This window comes from Athene cunicularia, assembly GCF_003259725.1.
Source record: "Athene cunicularia isolate RWA chromosome 1 unlocalized genomic scaffold, athCun1 chr1_part1, whole genome shotgun sequence".
Lineage (NCBI taxonomy): Eukaryota > Metazoa > Chordata > Aves > Strigiformes > Strigidae > Athene > Athene cunicularia.
The window spans coordinates 105,021,946-105,049,246 of NW_020799091.1; the positions used below are offsets into that span (position 1 = coordinate 105,021,946).

The 27,301-nt window shown below is 35.8% G+C and overlaps 1 protein-coding gene across 1 annotated transcript in view; it reads left to right on the plus strand.

Annotated features, from left to right (window-relative positions):
- Positions 1 to 11,049: 11,049 nt before the first annotated feature.
- TMPRSS15 (transmembrane serine protease 15) overlaps positions 11,050 to 27,301 on the plus strand; it is a 57,599-nt gene continuing 41,347 nt past the window's right edge. The window contains exons 1-9 of the mRNA XM_026850432.1: positions 11,050 to 11,194; positions 13,676 to 13,806; positions 14,102 to 14,169; positions 15,013 to 15,057; positions 17,340 to 17,482; positions 19,164 to 19,208; positions 21,605 to 21,646; positions 22,008 to 22,043; positions 24,027 to 24,146. Coding sequence (XP_026706233.1) covers positions 11,050 to 11,194; positions 13,676 to 13,806; positions 14,102 to 14,169; positions 15,013 to 15,057; positions 17,340 to 17,482; positions 19,164 to 19,208; positions 21,605 to 21,646; positions 22,008 to 22,043; positions 24,027 to 24,146 — 775 coding nt within the window. The remainder of the gene's footprint in view (positions 11,195 to 13,675; positions 13,807 to 14,101; positions 14,170 to 15,012; positions 15,058 to 17,339; positions 17,483 to 19,163; positions 19,209 to 21,604; positions 21,647 to 22,007; positions 22,044 to 24,026; positions 24,147 to 27,301) is intronic.

The window sequence follows — 27,301 nt, forward strand, 5'->3', positions numbered from 1 at the left end:
GTATTTCCTCAGATTCCTACTCTGACACATCTAGACAAGAAGAAGAACTATTCAGCTGCTCTCTATTACAATGACGTGTTTACAAGACTAGGGTTAACATATTTTTTAATGTTTTCTTCACTCTATTTTCCTGAATACTACTAGGATTATGTGATCTGTTTGAGTTCATTTGTCTTCAAAGGCTGAAACTATCTTGTGTGTTATCATAACATGTGAAGAGACAGCCTGTAAGCCCTTGCTAAACTTCGTAACAGTCTATGATAGCATGGAAAGTGAAGTTAAATGCTACCAGTTACCAGCCCAGATTTGAGCAAGACCTAACAAACTTGCCTTTCTTTGCTGAACAGAAGTTCAACAGAATATGGGTTTACTCTCAGGGAAAATACAGTGTTTGACCATTACATAACAAGTTGCACATATAGTATATTAATCTTCCTTTTGGTAGCAGTGTGCCAACTAATACAAAATACAAAGTCTTTTTGTTGGATGAGTGAATATGTGAATGTTTAAGTTATGAAATACAGTTGAAGTGTTTCAGGTTTTTTGTCTCTGAAACTGGAGACTACATTTCCATTAATATAAAAAGTTGGAATATTTATATTTTATAATATACACCTTATTCCATAAGGCAAACAACATAAAGACCTTTTTTCTTTTATTGTATAGATTTACCAGGAGGATTAGGTAGACTTTATGCCACATCATAGCATTCATCACTTCAAACTACTGTGACATTGGTTTTTTTAACCAGCTGAAACTGTATGTATGTTGTAACTTATACTAGTAAAATATCTTTTGGAATTGTTAAAAAAAAAATCTCCACACACAGTTACAGAAAGCTTTATTTAGAACAAATTTCTGCATTCTTGTAGAGTACAGGAAACAGATTCTTCTTTGATCCACAATATTAAGATTTAGAGATTTCAGACCTTTTCCTCTCACAAAAGGAGAGCATATGAACTTGCCAAAACTTCTTTGAAGATGGAGTATTGTGCTTGTTAAATATAGGATCAGAGCAAATGTGATTAATAATTGTTTTCTTCTAAATATTGTGAATTGTATTGTTTTAATTTAAGCCCTAATGTCTAAGTCAAAATTAATTGGTCTAAATAACTATTTGAGGGAACTAAGCAATCCTGTTTCATTTGGGAGATACAAAACTGAGACTACCTAAGTTAGAGTTCTCCCACGGAAGAGATTTGATCCAGGGAGTTGTATGCCTGTCTCCATCTTCCCTCTTGCCTCTTCCCCCTTCCTTTCTTTCCTTTGCCTGGCCTTGCCTGCCCTTGCCTGGACTTGACTTGTCTTGCCTGGCGTTGTCTTATCTGGCCTTACCGTGCCTGGCCTTGCCGGGTCTTGCCTTGCCTGGCCTTCCCTGGTATTGCCTTGCCTAGCCTTGCTTTGCATTGCCTTGCCTTACCTTGCATGGCCTTGCCTTGCCTTGCCTGGCCTGGCCTGGCCTTGCCTGGGCTGGCCTTACCTTGCCTGGCCTGGTCTAGACTTACATGGCCTGGATTTGCCTTGCCTTACATGGCCTTGCCTTGCCTTGCCTTGCCCTGCCTTGCCTTGCCTTGCCTTGCCTTGCCCTGCCTTGCCCTGCCTTGACTTGCCCTACCTTGCCCTGCCCTGCCCTCCCCTGTCGCACCCTACCCTGCGTTGCCCTGCCCTGCCGCGCCCTGCCTTGCCTTGCCTTGCCCTGCCTTACCTTGCCCTGCCCTGCCCTGCCTTGCCCTGCCTTACCTTGCCCTGCCCTGCCTTGCCCTGCCCTGCCTTGCCCTGCCTTGCCTATCCTTGCCCTGCCTTGCCTTTCCTTGCCCTGCCCTGCCTTGCCCTGCCCTGCCTTGCCCTGCCTTGCCTATCCTTGCCCTGCCGCGCCCTGCCCTGACCTGCCGCGCAGGGCTTGCCCTGCCCTGCCCTGCCCTGCCCTCCTTGCCTTGCCCTGTAGGCTTTTAAAAAACACAAGGCATGAACAACTTTGTCAGACCGATGGGTCATCTATCCAGGTATGAATCCTATCAACAGGATGCGCTGTCTCTCAACACGAGATGCCACTTAGGAAGCATACAGGAACCTGGTTACTCCCAAGCCTAATAAATTTCGTTGCTCTCCTCTGTACCCTCCCTAAGTCTACTCTGTATATACAGAGGATGGAAACTGCCCATTCAGCAGAACCTACCCTCAAGATGAGAGTGCCCAAGGGCTTTAAGTAGTGTTTTAACTAAGTTTTAATGATGTCCTCTTTATGGTAGCCATTAACCCTCCTAATGGTGCCCTCAATATTTTCTTTGTTCTCTTGGCTGCCCCCATGCACTGAATTGAAAATTTCAAATGACTGCTAACAATTCTCCTAGGATCTTTTTCCTGAGTTATAACTTCTACTCTCAGCTTTATCATCATGTAGTCATATTTTAGGGTTTTTTTCCCCTAGATGTATGATCTTGCATTTACCTATGCTGAAGGTCATGCATGTGATAACACAATTTGACTTTAGAATTTATGACCTGCTTTTACTTTTGATAAACTACATCTCAAAAGATAAAGTCTCAAAGATAATCAGTAAGAACAAATATTAGGGGGGGTGTGGGGGGGTGTGGAGAAAAATATGTACTGGTACAAGCAGGACATCAGTGACAGAAATGAAACTGTAAAGCTTATTGAAGAAACTCAGATTTTTGCTATAGTGTAGGAAAATATTTTATTAAATTTAAAACAAACAAACAAATTTAAATAAACCAGATTTATTTTTCATGACTGTTCTATTAGGAGTCATCATGCTTTTGGCATCAGTCTTTGTTACTTCTGGAAAAAAAATAGAAACTTGGGCTTAATAGTTGTAAAAGATGCGGGACTCCACTAATTCAGCATTTACAGATCCTGAATGTTAGATCTGCATTGCGCTGACATCCTAAATCTCTAAAAAATTGTTAGATCTATGGGTTCTTATTCCTCCAGAAAAGAGTCTTGGAGGACAGTTTATAGAAGATTATGCTAAAATCTTTTTGTCCCCAAGACAATAACTCCAATAACTCTAAACACATATGGGTTGTGTTTTTTTGAGTTGGTAATAACAGGAAAACATTGCAATATAGCTGTACCCTAACAATAATGTCTTAGGATATTTGTACAACTCAATCTAATCTCTGAATCTTAAGTTAAAAATATTATTTTGTGACTGAAAATAGTTTAATTTTCCATTTAAAAAATTGACAGAGGTATGAGAAAGGAAATTACATTCATTTTATCAACAGAATTGCCAGATTGGTTCCACTTCTGTAATCTTTTATCATTTCTATATGTAATTGAAAAAGAACATAGATCTCAAATTCATTTGCAGTACTAGTACTTAAGACAAATTTTTAAAGGTAAATTGATTTGAAATGGGTTGCTTATGCAAACTTGGAAAAAAAACAGGGAGTTTATAGGCATTATAGTGATTACAGGGTTTGAACATTTCTATTGAAATAGACATCTGTTAGCTGGAATTGTATAGCAAAAGTAAGATATATAAATACAACCTAAAATGCTGATATATTTACAAACTTTAAAATTTTTTTCTTGTAGAATTATACTGAAGCGTGCCCTTTGCATTCCCTGTCCCACCCTTCCCATAAGGAAAAGAATATTGTATGAAATCTGAAATATAGGTCTCATATACAGGGAAATTTTTAAGGCCCGATTTTTGGCAGGATTGCTATTTGGTCGATTTCTAATAAATTTTTTACTTTTTGACACATTTCAAACTGACTTAAAACAGCAAATGTTTTTCAGTTTTTGTTTTTTATTTTCCTCTAAAGCATATCAAATCTGTCAGAGTTGATTTACATTTATATGAAAATCCTTCCAAGCAGAGTAGTCCAGTGTTTCAGTTCTCCAGTTTTCATTGTTTTTGAGTGGCAATTCTGATTTTTAAATAAAGACAAATAAAGGCTGAAAGCTTGTAACAGAAAAAAAGCTATACAACTTCAAATGTCATTGTTAGTATTTCATGTGTTCTGTTGTATTTGATATCAGGTATGTTTGTCCCATTTTGGATAGACATTAAATAAATGTCATCACTACTTTTAACAACAGAGAGTTATAAAATGTTTTACCATTCAGCACCTTGGGAGCATTTAAATTGTTTCAGAAGAGTTAGTCTTATTTCCATAGCGTTCACAATGGGTAATGAGGAACAATATAAACACAATGACCAAAATTTGAACTGTTCAAGTAGACGAGTCCAATTATATGAACTTTTGAGAAAGTAATTACATGCTTAGTTGACCTCATTTTCAAAATTCAAAGGCATTTTTCTCATCCTTTTGTGTTATCTGTCAGCTACTGTTAAAATAATTATAGTGAAAAAACTCAAAATAAGAAACCCATTGTACATTCTTTATGTTATTTCTCCGCCATCTTGGCAAATATCTGATGTGAAAAGTTAATTAGGTGCAAGAAGCTAAATGAATTACCACAGAGGTCTAATCTGGATTCCTTTCCACATGTGTTTAAAAGAACACAAATTATCTTTTGTTCAATAGTTATTTTGTGGGTCGAATACAGAGGACAAGGACTGAAGAGTCATCAAATCATTTAGTGATCTAACTTGATCCGTGTTGTCTTGTTTGGGAGATCTTGAAAGATGGAGAACAATAGTTTACTTATCCTCCCTTTCTTCCAGAATAAACAAGTAATTGTTGCCCTACTGTTATGTTAGGTGTAAAGTGAGATTTTTCAAAGGACTCTGCACTGATTCAGTTCTTCTACAAGTCAGGCTCAGCTTCTACTGAAGGTTTTATCACAAATTTCAAAAGGGAAGAAGCACGACTGAGACTGGATGCTTTTGGAAGGATATGCAGAGTACTTTTTACATCAAAAAATTCATGCTGTCAAAACTCTTTGTAATATTTGTATTTAGAGGGAGCAAGCTTATGCTTACATTTGACACACTGAGTACTAGGTAAACACTTAACAGTGCTCTTTTACAGCTTCTTTGGCCTGAGCACTCCACAATTTTTGCACTATTTATATGAGTGAATTCCAAGGATTCCAGATTTATTTCTTGCTATCTTCTCCTTTAAACTGAGTATTGTGTCTGACCTGTGTATATTATTTTCTTTTGCTCTGGCTGATGTGGTTAACCAGAAATAACCCCAAAAGGTGGTAAAAATGGCACAATGACACAAATGACTCACATTTTTGAATATGTATCAAGGATAACAGTTTGCTAACTAGTATGGACAACCTTGGGAAAGGTTGCTGGAGATGACACAAAAAGTTGAGAATTATTTTTAATGACAATTGTTGAATATTTAAACCCAGTATTTTTCCCCATACATTGCAGAGGTTATAGATATGATGGAAAGATGTTAGACTAGCCCATATCTTAAGTCTTTGTTACAGAGCTTTTCTTTTTCTGTGTTTTGTAGCCTATTAACATGCAAACAGGTATGAAGTTTTTATTCCAAAGCTTCTTTAGAAATAAACACATACTGACAAAAACCTATGTGTCTAATGTAGAAAAAGTAGTTTGCATTTATTCTATTATCCTGAATAAAAGTTAAGGAATACAGATGAGAACCATTCCCCTGCCATTTTAGTTTTCTTTTCAGCACTTCTATATTGGCCTATAAGGCAGAAATCTATATTCACAGTAATGTTTCTGTAACTGCTTTTATTCATAGAAACTATTATATTGTGGTAAATTTACTGCTATTCTCAGCTACTGTGCCACACTGATTAATTCAAACAGAGCAGCAATAATACTGCTACTTCCTCTTGACATTTGTCTTTTACCTGGTTATTTTGTCATTCAGTGTTATCAGTTAAGATTCTGATTCTTTCCAAAGTGTGCCATACCTGTTACTGCCTCATTCTATTTACTTCTCAAAGAGGACTTTGCATTGGCATGCTCTTTTCATTACTTAGATGGTTCATGCTGGTTTGTTTTCTTCTGTTGTCAGTCTCCACTAGCTAGTGTTTTATTTATTGATTGCTATTATTTTCACTTTGTTCTCCTGATCCACACATTTTTTCTCCTAATAATAATGGAGAATATAACGAAGCACATGCATCTAGGGGTGCAAAGCCAGCTGACTAATTCAATATGACTAATTTATTTTCTGAATGAAAGGCATCATGCTATGCTCAACTCAGCTAATTTCAACTACCTAAATATTAGACATTTATGTTAAAATATTTATGATGTTGCTTTAGTCAATGAAGAAGGATTGGCTGCCTCCAGAAGAAAATTCTTCCCCTCACCATTAGAACTCTAAAGTTAGGTGAAAATCTTGCCTTACTCTCAGTGCTAGATGCTAGCTCTGTGATCACTTCCACTGAAGTAAGCTGGATTCACCACAGATACCCTTTCTGAATACTCAAAATCTGCCCCACTTTTTAATACAATCTGTTAAGAAACACATCTTTTTTATTCTGACTTAAAGTAGGATGCTCTCATTCTATGTTGGGAGCTGGTGGAAAAGTAAGTGAATGTTGAGCTGCAGATACCCAAAGTCAAACAAGTTACTGACTGATCTGGAAGGAAACCTTAATGCTGTCCTGTGGAATCTTTCTGGATGTGTTTAAACAAGGGAAGTTATGATTTTGTTGGTGCTGCGTTTTTTGTGGGGTTTTGTTGTTATTTTTTTTTTTAAACAAAAAGAGGTCTTCCTTCAAATTGCGGGAAAGGTAATATATTCCACTTCTGCTTTCTGTGCAATTTTTTTTTTTTTCATCAAGCCAGTCTGAATAATTGCAACTGCTAATGACAGCAGTGCATTTTTAATTACTTTCCTGATATGGACCGATTAATATGGAAATAGATTAGTTCCCAGAAATCCATTTGGATCACATCATTAAATAGTTAATTTTAATCCATATTTCTGAATCCTCTTCAAAAGTTGTATAAAATCCATGGGGGTTTTATGGTTTTTTTTTCTTCTTCTTCTTCTTCTTTTTGTTATAGGCTTATTGGAAGTCAGAATTTAATTGTGGATGCACAAAACAGCATAGATATTAGCTCATGTGACAGGAATCTAAAACTCCTCAGAACCCTTTGTCAGAGTTTCAGTATGGTCTTCCATAGAAAGTAAGTGTATCAGTTACTCAATTACATTCAGTTACCCACTACTGTACTATTTTGCACATTACACATCCCATCTGTTTAGGTTTGAGTAGTGTCTTAGAGCAAACACCCTTAGATGACTCCATGAGCAGATCTTCCCACTACCAGTAAACGTTCCAGTGTGATGAGATTCGCCAGGCATCAACTCAGAGTTTTCAACAACTGTTACTTCAGTCTATACATAGACCCCCAAATTTGGGGAATGCTTAAGAACTGATGGCAGCTATCGGTGTCCAGTTCCCTTCTCTATATTTACACCTTTGACATAGCTTAGCCAAATGGAGACCTACATTACCTAGGCCTCCAAGCAGTTACACTTGTTACATGACCCTGAAACTAGGTTGGGTTTTTGTTTGGTTTTGGAGAGTTTTGCACTTTTGTTTGTTTTGTCCTGTTTGGTTGTTTTTTGGTTTTTTTTTTTAATTAACTCAAACTGTATGAGTTTGGGGAAAGTGGAGACATTGTTCCTTCATACCTTTCACTTGACTAAAATACTGGTCTTTCCAAACATGTTTAGCATTTTTGTGTTCTATGGCATATTTTTTTTTAATCATCTCGAGTCCAATTTAAGAGAAAATTACTCATTAGTTTAAACTTTAATACTGTATGCACATTTAAAATTTTGTGATCTTGTCTAAGAACCTCAGGGTAAGAAGTACCGTCCTAGAACACTAAGGATTCAGCAAGTTCTCCAAATTGGATTATCCTGGAAATGGGTGAAAATAGGGTGTATAAAAAGACTATGTAGTTCTCTGTCAAGCTATGTCTTGCTGGGTCAAATATGCATGAGAAGATGTTTGAAGAGAGAATAGCACTGTACTGATATATATTATGCCACTCTTAGTCATGTAATATTGAATACTGGGTTACAGAAAGAATTCTGTATTTTTAACTACTAAAAATTTTTAAAACTTATTTAGTAAACAAAGTCCGTGTTTTTAATTTCATGTAAAGTTTGACAGCTGGCTGACCACTACCATGTATCTTCCTCGTCCTCCATACATACAGTTGGAAGAATTAAAGGTAATCAATATGCATGTTTTAGATTTTTTAAATACGGCATTACTGATAAGTTGTGCTTTCATATGAGCTCCCTTTTAAACTTCTCTTTGTAATGTAATAGTAAAAATAAGCTCATAATCTACTTCTCCACTTTCACTTCAGATCCATTGATTTGGTTTTCTGCCTCCCTCTATGGAAGTCTAGCAAAAGGGACGAATCACACATCTGAAAACAGGTTCTGTAAGAAAGCTGATGTTCATTTCACTTTGATACGGGAGGGCAAGTCTGTGTGGGTAACCAAAACATTCTCCCCCAGCTAGCTAGCTATTAATGGAATGTCAGGCTTTAGCTATGTTTGTGATAGAGTGGGTATTAGAGGAATTACCTGAACACAACATCTCCTCCTTTCTATGTCAGCAGTCTTTTCACCCTGTGCTAGAGAGATTGATTGAACAACAAAATAAAAGCAGCCCAATAAGGCTATAAAACCTGTGGAGCTGCAGATGTGGATGCAATATAAATGACCTAAATTGTGAATCTGTTAGGCTTCTACCATGGTAACGACCCATTTCTTTAAAAATTACCTAATTTTATATTTCACTAGTATGACTTTAGTAATAATTCTAAAAAAAATATCAATACTTAAATCAGTTGCCATATTTCTCTGGCTTTGAACAAATTAATAGAATATTTGCTTTTGTACTATTTAAACTATTTTTAAATCATGGTATAATTGTTTTATCATACAGTTCACAAGCAGTATCATAAAACTAGAGCTTAGAAAATAATACGCAACAATAGTTTCCTATTTACAAATTGTTTGCCAATAGAATTAAATAATCTGGTATATTATTTTTAATTTTATATCCTTTTCTCCAGTGAGTAATTTCTGCACTGCAGGCTGTTGATGACCTGTGAATACTCACAACTTGCAGTAGATGGAAATTCTCTAATTTGGTAGTAACACTGGTTAATGCTCACTCTTTTCCTGAATGGGTAACAGTGTTTCATCAGTTTAGTCAGTTTAGTCCTATCAGTCTATAGAGGAAATGGAAGTGAAAAATAAACTTCAGAATTATAATCAAAATAAAAAATATACAGCTAAGATTGCAGAAGGAGAATGAACAGGAAGACAAGTAACTAAATGAGTGGCACAGCAGGATGGGGACTGGGGGGCTGTGGTCATTCTAGAACAGCTCCTTTCTGCCACTCATTCCTCCTCACATTCTTCACCTGCTCCCACGTGGATCCTTCCCATGGGTTGCAGTTTTTCAGTATAAACCTGCTCCATCCTGGGCTCTCCATAGGCTGCAGTTCCTTCATGAAATATCCACCTGCTCCAGTGTGAGGTCCCCTATGGCTGCAGTGTGGATACCTGCTCCACAGTGATCTCTCCATGGGCTCCAGGGAAATACCTGCTCCAGCCTGGTGTCTCCAGGGGCTGCGGGGGCTCCCTGCTGGGGCACCTGGATCACCTCCTCCCCTCTGCCCTCGGTGCTCTCAGGGCAGTTTCTCACCTTCTCCCCTCACCCTCACGGTCGGGCAGCGCTTTGCGGTCCCTTCCCCAGGCTTTCCCCGAGGCGCCGCCATCGTGCCCGCGGGGCTCAGCCGCGCCCTGCGCTGGGTCGGTCGGAGCCGGCTGGAACCGGCTGTGTCCGGCACGGGGCAGCCCCGGCCTCCCCGCACTCCCGCCCCGCGGCAGCCCCCGGCAGACCCGCGCACCTGAGTCCCAGCACAACTATCATGTAATTGTTTAGATCTGATAGATGTGATAAACTTAACATGTATAACTGAGCAAAATGAGGTATTTAGAGGTATTCTGAACTTCTGTGATAGAGTCAATGTTCAGAAAAATACAGAAACTTAAAACCCTTGTAATGAAGGTTATTAAAATTATTGCTGAATAATCACAGTAACAGAGATACTACTCGGTCACAGTTCAGCAAAGTGTTCAGCAGTGCAAATTTAGTCTGCTCTTATATGCACATTAATATATTTATAAACATTTATATTCATACATGTGTGTCATACAATATATACAAAAGCAATTCTTTAATTCATCTAGCATGATGACTCAAAGATCTCATCCAGTTGTAGAATATAGACTGAGTTTACTCTTGCTCTGTAAGGGCAATATGATTAAATTGCCCTGATTTTTTTTAAAAAAAAAAACTTTGCACTTAAGTATCTATTTAATAATCAGAAATATTACATAATTTCTTTCAGTGTGTTATGATAATACACTAAATCAAGTATACTAATGTCAGGCCAAGATTTTCATTGTGATATAGAATGCTTTAAATCTGATCAGTGGCGTGGCAGAGGCTTTCAAATATCCCAGTTCTCAAACACTGGGCAGAGAACTGTATTGTCATACAAGAGTCTTACTTTGAGCTTCTGCTGAATTACCCTTCAGTGCTGAACACAGTGCTGAACTATGGCAAAGTAGTAAATAACTCATTTGACAGCATTTCCTATCTATATAAAATTACTTTAAAAGTAAATTTTTAAGCATAATAATGAAAGAAACGGCTTTCATCGTTGTCCTCGTAACTGCACCTGTGAAGAATTAGCAAAAACACTATATAAACTGTAAATCCAACAGCAGTATTTTATATTAATTTTCACTTAAATATATCAAATGACAAGAAATAATGCAAATCCTGTGACCAATCTTACATTTCTGTTGGTTTGCTTATTCTTTATCTGTGACAAAATCTTAAGTGCTTCCTTTCTGAAGAGATTTCTTTTCTTCATATTTGCATATCTTGTGCATGAATATGGCTGTTCAGGACTGTTGTAAAATCCTATGTCAATGAAGTTTTATGGTATAATTAATTTACAAGCATCTCCTATAAATATCTGGTCATGTGGATTTTTACCTACCTTTTCAGGTTGTGTCTTTTGTCAGTCCTTAATTCATACAAGTTTTTGAGACAGAAATGAAGCTGAAAAAATCACCTGATAAGAAATATGTTCCTCTTAGTTACTATGAAATTTTGTTTGCATCTCTACTTGCAGTTTTTACATGTGTTTGTGTTGGATTGATTGTACTTTCATGGTTATCAATCCAGCAGTTAGAACGAGGTAAGTAGCTAACCTTTAACTTTTTCAGTTCTTCAATATATGTTCAGACTTTGAAGCCAGTGGTGTTGTCATTGTAACTATATTTCATATTTCATGCTCTGCTTTTAATGCTAGGTGGGAGGGTTGGAGGGGGGTTATGTTTTTCTCCTCTCCTCCCCTGGAAATTGATGTTAACAAAATAAGTAAAAATAAAGGCACTTGAAACATGTCCTGAAGCCATGTAAAATAATTTTCATGGTTTAGACTTTGTGAGAGGTCCCTAGAAGACAATCCAGGCTATAAAGCTTTGGTTATTCAATTGTACTCTTCAGCTGGAGAAGGTAATATGGCAAGTTGGGAATTTTTGCTTTTTTCTCCATGTATAAGACTTGATTCAGAAACATCTATTGATAATCCACTGAAGTGTGTGGGGATCTTTAGGTGCTCTAGATGTCTTGGAATCTTTTCATTTTTACTAAAAAAAAAAAAAAATAGTCATTTGTTGGTATGAGAGAGATTCTGCATTTGAATCAGCTCCCAGCCCTGTGTAAAGTTAAATATTTAGCCAATTATCAGACTGTGATAGAATCTGATACTCAAACTAAATTTAAAAATCAATGTAGGATGATTTTCAAATGAAACCGAAATTTTAATTTAAAGATCTTGTGGATATATGTTATCTGTGACCTGGTTAAGGCCACACCTGGAGTACTGTGTCCAGTTCTGGGCTCCCCAGTACATGAGAGATATGGAGATACTAGAAAGAGTCAAGTGAAGGACAGGTGAGATTCTCGAGTCTCCATCCTTGGAGATACTCAAAAGCAGTGTGGACAGGGTCCTGGTCAATTGGTTGCAGGTGGCCTTGCTTGAGCAGAGGGGTTGGAGCAAATGACTTCCAGAGCTCTCTTCCAACCTAATGCTTCTGTGATCTACATTTTTGGTTGGAAGAAAATGTATTTAGGTCTATGAAGCCATCATGGCTAATAGCAAAATGATGATTTGAAGTGGGGTGAAGGAAACAGGTTAAGCAAAATGTTCAAGAAATATATTTTTTCATTATAGTAATTTTTGTAGCTGAAAAAGTAATTCTGATACATTGACATTTTTGGTGCCTTCATTAACCAAAAGTTAACTATTTCATACTGAAGCACATAAAGGCTAAAGTAGCTGTAAGCCATATATTTTTTTTAAAATTTTTTTTTTTTTCAGAATATTCATGTTTATTACTTTAGTTGCTATTGTTTTTCATTCTAGATTTTAAAACTTGTTGTCCCTACTGACCTTATTCCCCTCTTACCAGAATACTATGACATTCCAGTAAAAGAAAATTACCTTAAAGATAATGATGGTGTATTATTGCATCTAGAGACCTGCTTTAAATTAATGACTTAGGTTTTAGGAGATAAATATGGAAGAGTTTAATAACATATCAATAATTCTAAAACATTTTTGAAAATTATATTAGATAGATAGATAGATAGATAGATAGATAGATAGATAGATAGATAAAGACCTTTGCTATTTGGAAACGGTTGTTTAAAAAGATTTGCAATTGTTGTAAGGATAAATGGTCTTGAAAGAAGCTCAAAGTAGTCTGCTGTTACTAGTTAATAGTAGCAAATTGGTGTCACTAGGCTGTGCCTTCCATCACAAGCTGCTTATTATAGTATTTATTAGTTACCTGCTTTTGTCTTAAAATTTGTTTTGTATGTCAATGCCTTCAAACACAACCTAAAAATACGGCTGGTACAGTGACTGGTAAGCAAAAGACATTTTCTATCAATATCAACCACATTAATTCAGATCTTATATGAAAATTTTCTCTGTGTTACACAGTGAAGAAATATTTTTAATGTATAATGAAATACTTTATGCATACCTCATATGCTGTAACACATTAAAAATCAATAATAACTTTTCAATAAGGACCAGTTATCTAGTTTCCTCATAAATCCTCCAGCATTTCATGCATGTATTGGTAAGAAAGATCACATCAAAAATAGTTTAACTAGTCTGATAATAGTGTTTTCAGTGCTACCATCCAAAACATGGTACCTTTATATAAAAAGGGCACAACATTTAATACAGAAATTGTGAAGTAGTAATTCTTAGTATTTTTAATCCAGAACACACAAAAAACTCATAATTCACTATTATTCTTCCCATGTATCTTTGTCCCTTGTGTTAAACACAACTGAACATAGCAATGTCCCCTTTATCTATTCACAAGGCTGCAGGAAAACAGCATTTAAAACAGAATTGAAAGTAATGAGAACCAAGGACAAATAGCATTCATAAAAATATATTTATAGTTGCAACTATTGTGAACATTGAAGAATGTCATCACTTTTTTATAATCAGCACTAGGCAAAACATCTCTGATTAAAAAGCAAAAGAGAAATCTAAAAGTTATTGCATTGATAATCTGTCTGGAATAAAATCCAATGTTTTCATTTCTTTCTATAGCATTCAAACCACAGAATTATATTTTTTATTATCTAGTTGAAGCAGATGAGAATACTCATGCCTATATTGGAACATTTAAAATACTCTCTGGGACATCATTCACTCCTGCTTTGCAAAACAGATCATCAGCTGATTTCAAAATCCTTGCCTTTGATGTTGAACAGTTGGTAAGAACCTATTGGTCTCTGGTTAATTCAAGAGTATTTTGGTAAATGCAGTAATTCCATAACCTGATCTGCTCCTGACGGCTTTTTGTCTCTCCAAAATTAGATATTTCTGGTCCTAAGCCTGGTCAGAAGTAAATATATTCCTTATGTGTGAAAATCAGTGAAACATCAAAGTTTGCTTCTGTAGCCTATTTTTTGGAAGGAAAAATTATTTAGTGTTAAAACTATGAATGCAGTTTCCAATTGGTTGTATTTTTATTACTGTATTGATTCAAGATTTCTCTTTTTCTTATAGGTACAAAAAGTCTTTCAAGCAAGTGACCTGAAAAACAAATTTAAGAGATGTGAAATTTCCCAGCTTAAGTAGGTATAGTTTTATTAAACTTTGCAAATAAATATCAAAAGTCCTCACTTAGAGGAGTGCTTATTATACTTTGTTTTTCAAGACATCCTCGGGAACATCCTATATTATTCCTTTCATGTCTTATGTCTTCCAAGTGCTGCTGTGGGAAGTTTGATACCAATGTGATTTTTTGGGGCAAACTTCTTTCTTAGACTCCTATATGTCCATGTCTTGACCAAACCAGTAAGGCTGAGCCCTAAGACCAACTCACAAAACTTCTAGATTTTAATGAATTGCTAAAATATTTTTCTTTTCTTTTTTTCCCAAGGCTTATTAGTTGTTCTGTGTTTGTAGGGTTGCTGGCCCTTGCCATCTAGAAGAAGATTTAGGTTAGAGATCTGCTGGCATGAACTGAGATGAATGGAAATACACTCTTATGTCCCTATGGACATGGATCCACTTAACTCATATGCCTCAGGGCACTAGCAAGTGAGGCTGTTATTTAACACTAGGTAAAGCTGCACCGTGTGTCCCCTAGAAAGTCCATAAAATAGGTACAGTAAGACCTGCTTCATTTATTAAAGTATGTTTGACCTGATTTTTCAATATCCTATTATGTTGATTGCCCTACTGAAGGCAAGCTGGCAAAAACAGTCCCATATATGCAGTGAGGTCTGGAGTGGTAATTCCATCTGCACTGTTCTTAATAAGGTCCTGACTCAGCAAAACATGTGTAATATTGTGTCCTGTTATTAAACAGTTTCAGAAATGCTTCCATCCTATCCACAACATTTCTCCAGTCATGGGAAATCATATGCTTTTTAGCTGTGTTTTGGTTTATTGTTGTTTTTTTTTTTCTACAGGAAATCTGAAGATGGACATCAAAGATTCAAGAAGTCAGAGACTGGGTAATTCCGTATGACAAACTTTACTTAAAATATAGGCAAGAGACAATTAAGCTAAAAATTTAGAAAGTTTTTCTGTGGACAGTAAATAGATGAAAAACGCCCATCTTTAGAGAGTGGATAAGGCTCTCTAAAAAGCATATGACACTTCAAAACATGCCTCCAAAAACAATCTTTAGGATTAGAAGAAAAAACCCAGTAATAGTCCCTGAGATGGTCAATTTAGGAAAAAAAAATAAATAAATAAATAAAGGAAATGTAAGAACAGTCAAGTAGGTAGGAAGGTAGTTAGAGAGGAAAGGGTATCTGTGCTGAGCTTGCTTCTGGAAAGCTGCTTGGCCTTTGGGCAGATCTTACATTATCATTAGTAACTTGTTTTAAATAAAGCTCTGATGACACACTATGATAGGCAAGAACAAAACAGAGAACAAAAGATTAAGACTCTAGAAGGACTGGAAGACCTTGAGAAATGATTGCTATAATTAGTTGGTTTATAGGTCAGACCACAAAATTAAAGAAAAGTGCACATTACATGACAACAGATGATTCAATTCTGTGATTCTGTGATACCAGCTGTTCTTGTGACATAAATGCTTTCTGTAAATACATAAAATGAATGAATATTCAAAGGAGATAGTTCACTTGAATGACTGTGCTTGCAAAAGACAGATGGATATTAGCCAACTGTGAATACATGTATGTTTAATATGGGAAGCAGATTTGAATTAGAGCAGTCTTTTGGTTGGAATAGCGAGGGCATGAACCTAATTAGCTAAAATGTTGGAATATGATCACTTTATGAAGGATTTTGTAACATCAGGGAATGGAGTACACAGTGGTAGGAGTAGGTCACTTCCAGGTTTTTGTCCTTGTGGAAGTAGATCAAATCAACACTGTTTGATTTCTGCACATAGAATAGGATTATTCTCATCAAAATTTGGGCATCAGAGACAGAGATATCTCTGAGCTAGTTGCTCAAGACTCTCTTTGTAAGTGATGGGGTTTTGAGAGCTTTCTCATCTGGTCAATTTAGATGCCCTTTTTAGGAGGAGATCAATTGTGCCAAAGACCAGCTTTTTTCTTTCCATCAACTACAATGGGAATCTAGATATCTGCACTGTGAACATCTATATTTGGTAAAACCAATTCCACCCCTGTATCTTGACACAAATACCACAGACATCACAGAAAATATGATGTCAATGAATGTTGAATCTGGCTTTTAATGCATCAGTAAGGATTTGTCTTTGTTTCCACTTTGAAATAATACTTGTAATATTACTTTGTCTCAGAAAATCTTTTCTAGCTGATTTGTAATTTTAAAAGTGTTTACCCCTTTGGGCAATTGCCTTATTATTTCACCCCTGAAACTGCTGAGTCACAAGGATAGCAATAAAAGCTTTTGTTTGCTCAGCATGGCCTAGAGGTTATCAGAAACATGTAAATATTGTAAATGGCAAACTATGCTCAGCAAAATGGCAGGATTAATCACCCCTTATCAAAAAGTACTACTGAGTCAGTTGCAAGTGGGTAGTATAAATGCTTAAGAATATTAAGAATAAAAATGTTTGTATCTGAATTTAAGTAAATGGAGACAAACTTTTCTCTTTAGCAAGCATCATACTTTGACACTACCTTAATCTAGCTACAGATATAAAACAGTATCTAGAAGGGATGGGAGAGAGGATACAGAAAACACTCTGAATAAAATTCAGGCCCCCTAGTAGTTAAATGTAATTTAACCAGTGATTTCAAAATATCTGTGCTTTCAGCCGTTACTGTTTCCTTATGAGAATCCAGGCAGTCACACAGAAGATCCTCACAGATGCAGAATCCACAGATGGTGTTTGCTTTATAGAAGTGATCACTTTGTATTATATTTTTGTAACATGAATATATCATATAATTTTCATAACACTTCAAGGGTCACCATCAATATTTTAGGGGCAAAACTAGAACTGTTGAATAATAATAAACATACTTCTCCTGTAGTTTATTTAAATTCAGCTCCATTGCAGTAATTCATACGAATGTTGTTTTGTGTTTTCCCTCAGTGAAAGCAAGAGTAAATAAAGATAAAAACCCTGTTTCCCCAAGGTTCAAACTAGCTGATAATTAAGATGTGTTTTTTTATGTGTCATCTTTGCCAGCCAACACTTACAGATGCTGTGAATTTGCAAATGGAACTTGTGTTAGAATGAGATACTGTCTAGATGATAAGTCATATGACAGATTTACTTCATTAGCTTGCATAACTAATCACCTTCTCTGTTTTGTATTGCTAGTGTTGTTGTGATCTTCAACCTTTATTTTACCCAGATGGTAACAGTTGAGAAAATAAAAAATGATCTGGTTTGGGGTATCAACACAAATAAAACTAATATTACCCAGACTTTGAAAATTGATGTGAGCAGCATACAAGTCACAGGTAATGCTAGTCAACATTTTTTCTCCATATAAATCCTTGAGAACAAAGGTAACATGACGGAAAACTTTGACACCCCAACAGCAAAAGGATTGTTACTCATGCTCATGGGTGCCCTCCTTCCCCATTACAGAACTTTCAGTGGCATTTCGAAGAACCATTTACAACCTTGTCAAGTCAGCATTAGGTATGTTCACTAAGGAGCAAGTAAAGGACAAGATAGTGATTTCCCAGTGAAAGCCACTCAAATTCATCACTTTTATGTAGTATAACATTTGTAATTTCATTATCCCTCAAATTAAAGCAATTAAGCCCCAACCGTGTTGTTTCATCAGTAAATGCAGTTATCATTTTGTTCTGCTAAAGAATAAGGAAAAGGGCTCAGCCTCATAGTGAGTGAAGTCTCATTTATTGAAAAGATGTCAGTAAGAACAAAAAACAATAGAGTGTGCCTTCTGGAGCAGTATGCCCAAGGAGCTGACTTCATATTCCTCTAAAGATTAAGTGTAAAAGGAAAATAAAAGGGATTTGGCTTTAAAGACTAGGTAGTTTTAAATGCTGCAAATATATAAATAGAGTGATTTTATGTAAGTACTAGAAAGTTTATCAAAGCCTAAGTGGTAGCTCAACAAGATCAATGGGAATCCTTGCATTTACCTCAATAAGCTTCAAAACAGACCTTCACCAAGGATGAGGATAAAAAGTAATTTGAAACCTTTGAAGTGAAAGTTGATTAGCTGACATTTGAAGACCTGATAGAGATACTGTTAAGTAGTAACACTGCTTTAAGAGGAGTGGGACATCTGGTGTGCAACGTCTCTTAGTCTATTTTAAAAGGTGCATTTTTTGCTAAGTACTTAGGATATTCAAAAACTAAATTGAGAGTCTTGACATCTTTATTTATCTTTATTACTTGCACCAAATATAAGAAGTTGTTCTAAATAACTGCACATCACTGTGGAAAGTGATTGCTCAATATACTTCAAAGATGACACCAAAGAAATTTATGAAGAGATTTTTAAAAGGTTGTATATCTGTTGATGAACTTTGAAGTAGTCAAACTTTTCTTGCTGTGGATCATTAAAATGCCTCTTTTCACATGAAATATAACCTGTTCATTCTATCAGGAGTGCTTCAATAAAATAACAACTGTAACTAATTAGCAATCATAATCATATGTGGCACTTTTGAATCCTATATCTCAGTATGTTCTGCAAGAGAAGTCTTACTCCTATTTCAGAGAGGGAGGGAACTATGACACAGGTGTGACTTTCTTGAAATCACAGTGATTAAAAATAACTTTCTTTCTTGCAAATTATCCCAGGTTAATTTTAACTCATTTATCTGGTCTAAAAACTGTTCTATAAGACACAGGTGCTCTGAAAATCTCCATAGTCTAATAAGTGTCAAGACAAATTTCCCAGATGAAGACATTTTATATGCAATACAGTGAACAGGGACTGAGGATTGAAAGGTATTAGCATAGATCCTTCCTCTTTATGAACATTCATAGAGTTTAAGAAAAGACTGGGATCAGGGTGAGATAGTCAGAAAGAGGGAAGTGGGACAGTGCTAGTGATTCAAAGATAAATAATCACAGCTGATTTTTTTTTAAACTTTCTGAGTTGTATAAAACTTGATATTGTGCTATAAAGGAATTTATAATGAATTTGCTTTCTTCCAGTAGCTGTTGAAAGTCTTACTACCATGATACCTTTAACTTCCTCAGGTCAGTATATTTCATAAAACAGAAACTATTTTTTGTTACCAATACAATATGATGAAATGTAAGACTTGCTGTTCAGCTGGTAAAAGTTAGTAAAGCTGCCTTGGCTGTAGCTGGGGCTTGACTTCTATGGTCATTCACTGATAGTGATTGATTCAGTGGTAGTTAGCCATCTTTCATTGTTTCTGACTATTTGAGAAAGCAGTGATCTGAAGTCTGTACAAAAGCTCTAAGAACTTAATTAGTGGATCAAATCAAAAGTTGAGTCTCCATCAACCAGCTGAAGTGCAGGCTGAATCTTTCACAGATTTAGGCAAGTTGATGAGGTTGGGGAGTCTTACTCTCATGCTGTGGTTACCCATATACTAAGCAATGTTGATTGATAGACTTTCTTTTCACTATCACTATCGTAGGGTATGAAGCAGACACAACTCCTTGGTCTGACAGATTCACTGAGTACAAACCTGCCAAAAGTCAGTCAGACAGCTGAATAATACAGTAGGTGCTTTGTACCACTAGATGCAGGTAGAGCTGTCGCATACAAACCATATAAATTATCACATACAAATTCTCCAAGTCAGGATGCTAGATCAGAAGCTTCATGCAATTTATGTGAGCTAAAGAAATGCACCTAGGAATATAGGAGCCAAGTATTATCATCTAATTACAGCATAACAATGCAAGAGTTATTATTAGTCTAGTTACAGACCTACTAACATGTATAGTCCAAAGTGTACAATTACTACAGCTTATCCCCAATGATACAGTTAAAACTGCTAACATACAAATTTTCCCCTATCTATTCCTCCCTCTGATATGTTATCTCAGTGCTGAGTTCTAAGTTCAGTGTTGCTAATCATCCTTAAGAATAAACTGGGAGGTGGGCAGGAGGTGCCAGAGGAAGGGGGAAAGGAGCTGGGACTTGTCAGAACCCCAGACTGGAATGGAAATAAAGTTTCTGGTGTTGATTCCTTTCCCCTCAGTCTTGGGTCTGCTTGGGATCATTTTTGTATGTTTGCTCACAGTCTGCTTCCTTGCTCTTTCTGTTTCAGTCCAAATCCCACTATATGCCCAAATTTTACCATATATGGTATGTTTCCATCTGCTGGATATTTGGGTTTTGACTCGACCCTAAAACTATCCTTATCCACCTCACATGTTGCTTTACTGAGATCATGCAATAATTGACCATTTGTGATTTGTGCTTATACCACTGATGTCTCTGTCACTGTCCTGTGCTTTCACTTTCATGGGTTATGCTGTCAACTTCTGCATGCACTTTTGGGAGTGGCTGTAACAATACCAATTCTTTTCAAGTCTTCAAGACATAGCTTCCTGATAATTAGAACTGCTCGCTCATGTATACATCCATGTTTTAGGTCTTTGAATATTTAATTCCTTCCAAAATAGTCATCCTTTAGAAAATATGTAAACAGATATATGGGTAGATACATATGTATATAATAACACTTTGGAAGCTACTGTGAAGATACGAACGAATGAATGAATGAATGAATGAATGAATGAATGAATGATGAATGAATGAAGCTTCCTTCTCTGAACATAGCTGCGTGAGAACAGTCCATCCAGCTGCACCCTTCCTGCACCTTCTACTGAGCTTTCCTCCCTCTCTGACAGTGGAACTGTGTCCTTAAATTTGCTGACATAGAATGCTCCATAATCTATTTAATATAAAATGGCGTAGCTTAGCTTAATAGTGTTTGCTAAATAAGCATGTTTGGGCAGAAAATTGGTAAGATGTCCTCTTGCAACTTTGTGCACTAGGAGGTCTGGGAGAGAAGGAACATCTAACAAAAGTAAGTGTGTGATCAGCAACTTCTACCAGCAAAACTGATAAATGAGACACTATAGAAAAGGCTTTACGACGTCTCAGTTTATTCATTCTGGCCCTTCACCTTATAAACCAAGGGACAGGATCCATTAACTGTAGTGACATGGGAATCTTTTTCAGCTGAGGACATCATCATCTTACTCACAAATTTGAGTCAATGTAGAAAGTAAAAATAGTAAACAAGGATACTAATGCAAATTCAAAGAGAAAATTCCAGAGAGATGGAAACACCATGGGCATCCTCAGTGATTGTCATCAAAAGCACCACTAAGTGGAAGTTGTGTTGGAGCAATCACATATAAGCATTCCATTTTTCCAGAATGTTTTGCGGTTTACTATCACTAATATAAGCTTACTTATGTACCTAGGTGTTTTTTCATGTGTGGATATGTATACACAGAGGTATGTATGTATGCTTGTATGTAAATATAAATTGAGGCTCTTCTCCTCACACTGCAATAACTGATTCCTTGAGCAAATTTATAAGAAAATGTACATATACATTTTAGTACTAATATTAAAGTTGTTACTTGTCTTGTTTCAACAGATCCCATGAGTCCAATTACAAGTTCCCTGGCACCAACTTCAGGTCAGAACTTCTACATATCAGGGGAAGATAAGAAAGCATTGCTGTTATTTTAACGGGAAAAACACAAAAGACTTTTGAAGTAATTGAAAGACATGTGACTAGAGCTAAAAGAATGAGGTTTAAAATACACTTGGGTTCCACATTATTTTTCTTATGTTTAACTTGCATTTGACCTTCAAGATCAAGTCACTCAAGCTTGGGTTATGGTATCATTACCTAAACTGTGGTTTGGGGGTACAGTAAATAATGCAGATATAAGAACAGACTAGCTGCTGCATAGTTCTGCCCAAGCAACAGCAGAGGTGCTCCCAGAGAGCAATATGTAGAGTTCTAACCATTGGTTGTGTTTGCCCATGTTCAGGACAACTCACAACAAGCAAGTCCTCAACAACTGTAGGTAGATATCTACATATGGGGAGAAGCAGGGAGGTTATGTGAAACAGTCTGAGATCTTAGAATTAAACTGTGTACAGCCTCTACTCTCATCACTCATTTCTCACATCCCATTCCTACAAATACATGATATGCTGGTTTAACTTTGATTTGACTAAGGAAACCTCTTCAAAGAGAAGGGACTTTAAAGACTGTACATCCTACAGATATCATGTATGTGTTCTGTATATTGATGTATATATTGTCATTTAAACTGAGTGCTCTTTTTTGTTTCCTATTATTTCTTGTATCTCTTTGGAAAAGAAAAAAAAAAAAAAAAAAAAAAAAAACAAAAAAACCCCAAAACAAACCAGTTAGAAAACTCTCACGTGACTTCCAATGGACAGAAAGCCAAAGCTGTCTGAATCTTTGAAAACTTCATCCTAGACTTATTAACTGGTGAAATATATATGACATTTATAAGCATTTTCAAGTGGGTCTAATGTATTTGCTGCCTTTTTTTAGTTGAGTATAGAAATTACATTGCAATTTAGGGTAATTGTTTAAAAAAAGTCAAAATGTTTTACTAGATTATACTTTTTTTCTGTCCAGTAGGTGGCAATGCTGGTTAGTTTTCCGAGTTGAAGAATAAATCTAGAATTGATCATGTTATATGTAAACAATGTTTTCTTGCATATTGGGCTTGTGCAAAAGATATTTACAGATTATTGGTTGAGTATTTGTTCTGTGTCTAGAATGCACAGTTTTGTCTCTGTTCATCTGTGGCATTTCATTCATTAGCTCTGTATCACCTCCAACACTTGACTAAATTTGATTTGTTCAGTTACCAACCAGATGCAAAAAGACAGCTCTTTTGCTTTACACTGTCTACACTGCTGACACTGAAGGTGTTTTTTAAAGCACTTTGAAATGCTACAATACATCCAAACCAATTTCTTTGTCACTTATTCTGATACACAATATCATACAAGCATTTACTTAATCTGATTAGACAACTAACAGTTTTATGAAAAAATAAATCAAGCAATAATGGTTAGAGGCTGCAAGATCAGTTTTACAAATTAATATTTTTCTTTCTTGCATAAGAAATTTTGACCTTTTCCAGTAAGCATTTACTGAAGTAAAGAACTATATTAATAGATCTAGGTGAATAGTTTCCATATAATTTAATGCAATTTTCAAGGGTTTTGAAATTAGTAATTATCCAATGCTTATTTTAGCTGCATTATTTTGTTTGCTTTAATAAGACCTACTTGAATACTACAGCTCACTAAGACCAAAACCATCTAAAGACTAAAAGAGTGTTTTTGCTGGGGATGAACAGTTATGCTCTAGGAAAACACTGTTAGTGAGATGCCATAATTTTAAAGATCTGCCCATGTATTCTATTTGAAGAAATTTGCTCTTAACTTATAAATTTAATTTGCAAATCTGAAAAGAAGAGGGTTTCTGATATTCCTAGTATTTCAAAATCTAGACTTAAAGGCTTTCATTTTCAACATATGCTGATTATAAAAAAGAGATTCTTTAGTATGATGAAGTGCAATATTGTGATGTGTTAAAGAAATTAAATTTAATTTATTCAATTAAAACCAGAGATTTTTTTTTCCACTGTTACTTAAACCAAAGTACAGTTTTCCCATACTATTCAAGCATAAGAAATTGGAAAATGTCATTTATTATATTGCATAAAGTAGTTTATCTGGGTAGAGAAAGGAAATGGGAATTCATGGAAATTTTCTTCCAGCCCTGCTTCAAGCATAGTTTCAAAAAATATGTCACTTCTGAGAACTTCTTCCATTCTGTGCCAAATTTATGTTTTTAGTATGTGATATTTCATTCCAGCCTTCTAAAAATGCAGTTTTGTAAAACACGATAGAGTGGTTGATTTGATTTGTGCTAAAGTAACCAGGAGTAAGTCAATTTTCCTTTGTAGGGAAACTGCATTATTGTTGTATTCTTATTGCTATTGTCCTTATTATTTCAGCTGAGTGTTTGCCACCTGGTGAACTATGTGATGATGGTGTAACCTGCATTACAAAAGATTTATTTTGTGATGGAGTCTTCGATTGCCCAGATGGTTCAGATGAGTCTGGAAAAATATGTGGTAAGGATGTAAACCCCTGTAAATCAGTGTTTTTAAACATACTTAAACCTGTCAGTAGTTTGCAAAGAATTTACAAGCAATAAACTGCACAGTGAAGTCCAAATCAATTCAACTAATAACAAGAGTGATTGTTATAAATTTTGTCGTGAATTGAAAGGATTTTCTTTAAAATTCTTATTAATTAAGAATATGCTTAATAAACAATGAAGTATTACAATCTGCCTATATTAATATAAAATAGTATCAACATTTTTATTACTATAGAAATATTAATAATATTAAAATATAATGTAAAATTATAAATTAATATAGACATTTTATTTGAAGTTGTCTGCCAGTAATATCAAATAATGTTTTTTCCAAATAAATTAAAATTATGACCTTATACAGATATAAAGCCACATTACCTAGTATCAGAAACCATCTAATGGCATATATGGAGTCAAAAGAGAGGTTTTTCTTTTGATTCCAGCATTAAGACTGTGTTCATACGTAGCACTACTAACAGCTTTTCCCAGGTTACTATGTACACTCACTCAGATACGTTGATACCATACATCCAAAAGGTTAGATGAGGTGGAAGGGAGGGGTGGACAGTGGCAGCATTTTGCAGTCAGAGCAGGCGAGTGTAACTTCTGCCACAGTAGGATGGAGCTCTGGCAGGAACTCTAACTCTGTCTGTTCGCCTCCCACCTGCATCTCACTACACTTAGTGCAAGGGAATGGGAGTGTCTTTATGACTGACACAAATACTGGAGCTGCTGGCACCACAGCAAGAGATGCAAGATGATGATGTGAAAATCTGGGCAACCAGCTCTAGGTGGCCCTGCTTGAGCTGGGGGTTGGACCAGATGACCTCTGGAGGTCCCTTCCAACTTCAAGCCTTCTGTGATTCTGCGAAAATCTTACAAACCTGAAACCTAATTGGATTTTAAAAGAAAAAGTTTATATCCTTCAGTGCCAGTGAGTTTGTTTGCCTTTCTCTGACTGTCTAGTTTTCCTGAGAGCCTTTTTGTGCAGAGCAACCACTGCCCCACATACCAGTGAACACTATGAAATTTTACGAATGAGTCTGACTACGTTGCTGCTTAGCAAAGTGCATGGGCAGCTTTTTGATAGTTTTAGAAGTTGGAGCAATTAAATCCCTGAGTCTTTTGTTTATTTGTTTGTTTTTTTAAATACAGAATTTGGTGCTAGAGATCTCAAAAGCTTATTTCCCTTCTGCTGTGAGAACAGCCTTCTGAGCTTTTCTGAGAATAACAACGGGGGCAGTCTGGTCCGAGCTTTCAGAAACATGTAAAACGATGGGTTCTGGTTCAAAAAAAAGCCAAGCAAATAAAGGACTAATTTTTTTTTTTTTAAGAATCTGCAACCTTGATTCTGAAGGCTGGTGGCATGCTGACCCCTTCTACCAGAAGTGGAATTTTCTTCAGAAAACTAAGATGAACAGCAGACCTGACCATTATCTGCATTTTTTTTTTTGAGTGCAGCTAACATAGAAGGGAGACTTAGCTGAAGTTTTGGGGGAAAATATCCATCAAAATCCTTCAGTAGAATATCCACTGAAATGCATCTAAATGTCTAGTTAGCATAACAACTGCATCTAGCTAGATCATAACAATGATGAGTTCTGAGAAGGCCCCTCTATGGTTGAGAAAATTAGAAGGTCTTAAATTATCCTCAGCTAGACTTTTGTTCTACTGCAAGAGTTCAGGTAGCACAACCCCAGCATTACATTCATTTCTATCATACTTTTTTTCAAGGCATAGATTTTGTTTGGGGTATTTCTTTGTTTTATTTGGTTTATTTTATTTTATTTTAAATCTAGATAAAAAAAAAAACAGTGGCTTGTAGGTAAAAAGTAGTATTATACATCTTATCATAATAAATTTTTTTTAGTTACTATGAATCATTAGGTCTGAGTTTACAAGTTTTTCTCACATTTTATTAAAGATACTATGGTCAGACCTCATATATAGGATAGAATTTAATTGATACTCATACATTGGTAGATACAGAAAAAACCAAGCTCACCTACTTGCAGTCAAAATTATGTAGACATGACTCAGCTGTGCCCTGGAAGCTACACAGTGGTTTAAGTTATTAATTGTGCTTGAGTAGATTTTTTCAGCTGAGGCATAACCTCTTATGCACATGGCTTTTGGATCTGGTTTACATCTCTCCCTGAATCTCTACCAAATATAAGTTGTAAATGATCTGCTCATTGTAACTGAGGTTATTGTTTCTTAATCAGTATTTTAACAGTCACTAAAGAATATGCACAACTAGCTGACAATTTCAGGAACATACATACAAGTAAAACTAAATAGAATGTCATAAAAAACCTAGCTACTCTTACAGTCCACTTCAGGGAGATGGATGATTTGCCCGTTCATCTTACTGATTCTTGGTATTTCCAAGCAATTTGTCTAGCAGTTTCAGCTCATAACCTTGCAGAAATACAGTTCTGGGTGGAGAACAAATTGTTGCTCCATGACTCTTATGTTACCTTTTCAGTCTTAAAATTTTCCATCCAAAAACTCAGAGCTTTTCTAAATTTATATATTTAGGTTTCTTAGCAGACTTTGCAAAACCAGTGGAATGAGTGTCAATAAGCCATCTGCACGTTTGGGATACCTGCCAATTTTTCCACCTCTTTGATTTTTCACTTATGTCCCCTCCCTCAAGTAACTTAGTACAGTCATATAAAAGCTAAAATTGTCTAAATTTTCAGAAGTGCGCCAGAGTTTTACAAGGAGATTTACAGCCAATTCATAATTTGTGCTACAAGTGCTCTTGCACACAATGGAGCTGGTGCCCTTTAAACAACTTTGTTTTTTCATCTTGATTATTATTCCCTCTAGTACTTCTGATTTTAGCATATGTTAGTATTTTTAAAATACAGGATACGAGGATGAATTTTAATAGTCTCTTCCTCCATTAGGTAGATTTCAGTAACATCTCAGATTCTCAGCAGAGATTCAGGCAACTGAACACCTCCATTTATTTTTGTTTTATTGACTAAAATTATCTTGAACGGTTTCTTTCTGGCTCTGCAATGCGGTGCAGTAACAAAAGGCATTGCAAAAGTGCAGTTAGCAATTTCAGTGAAAGGGTCTCTAGAGAAATGTGAGATTCTGAACAGCATCTATTAA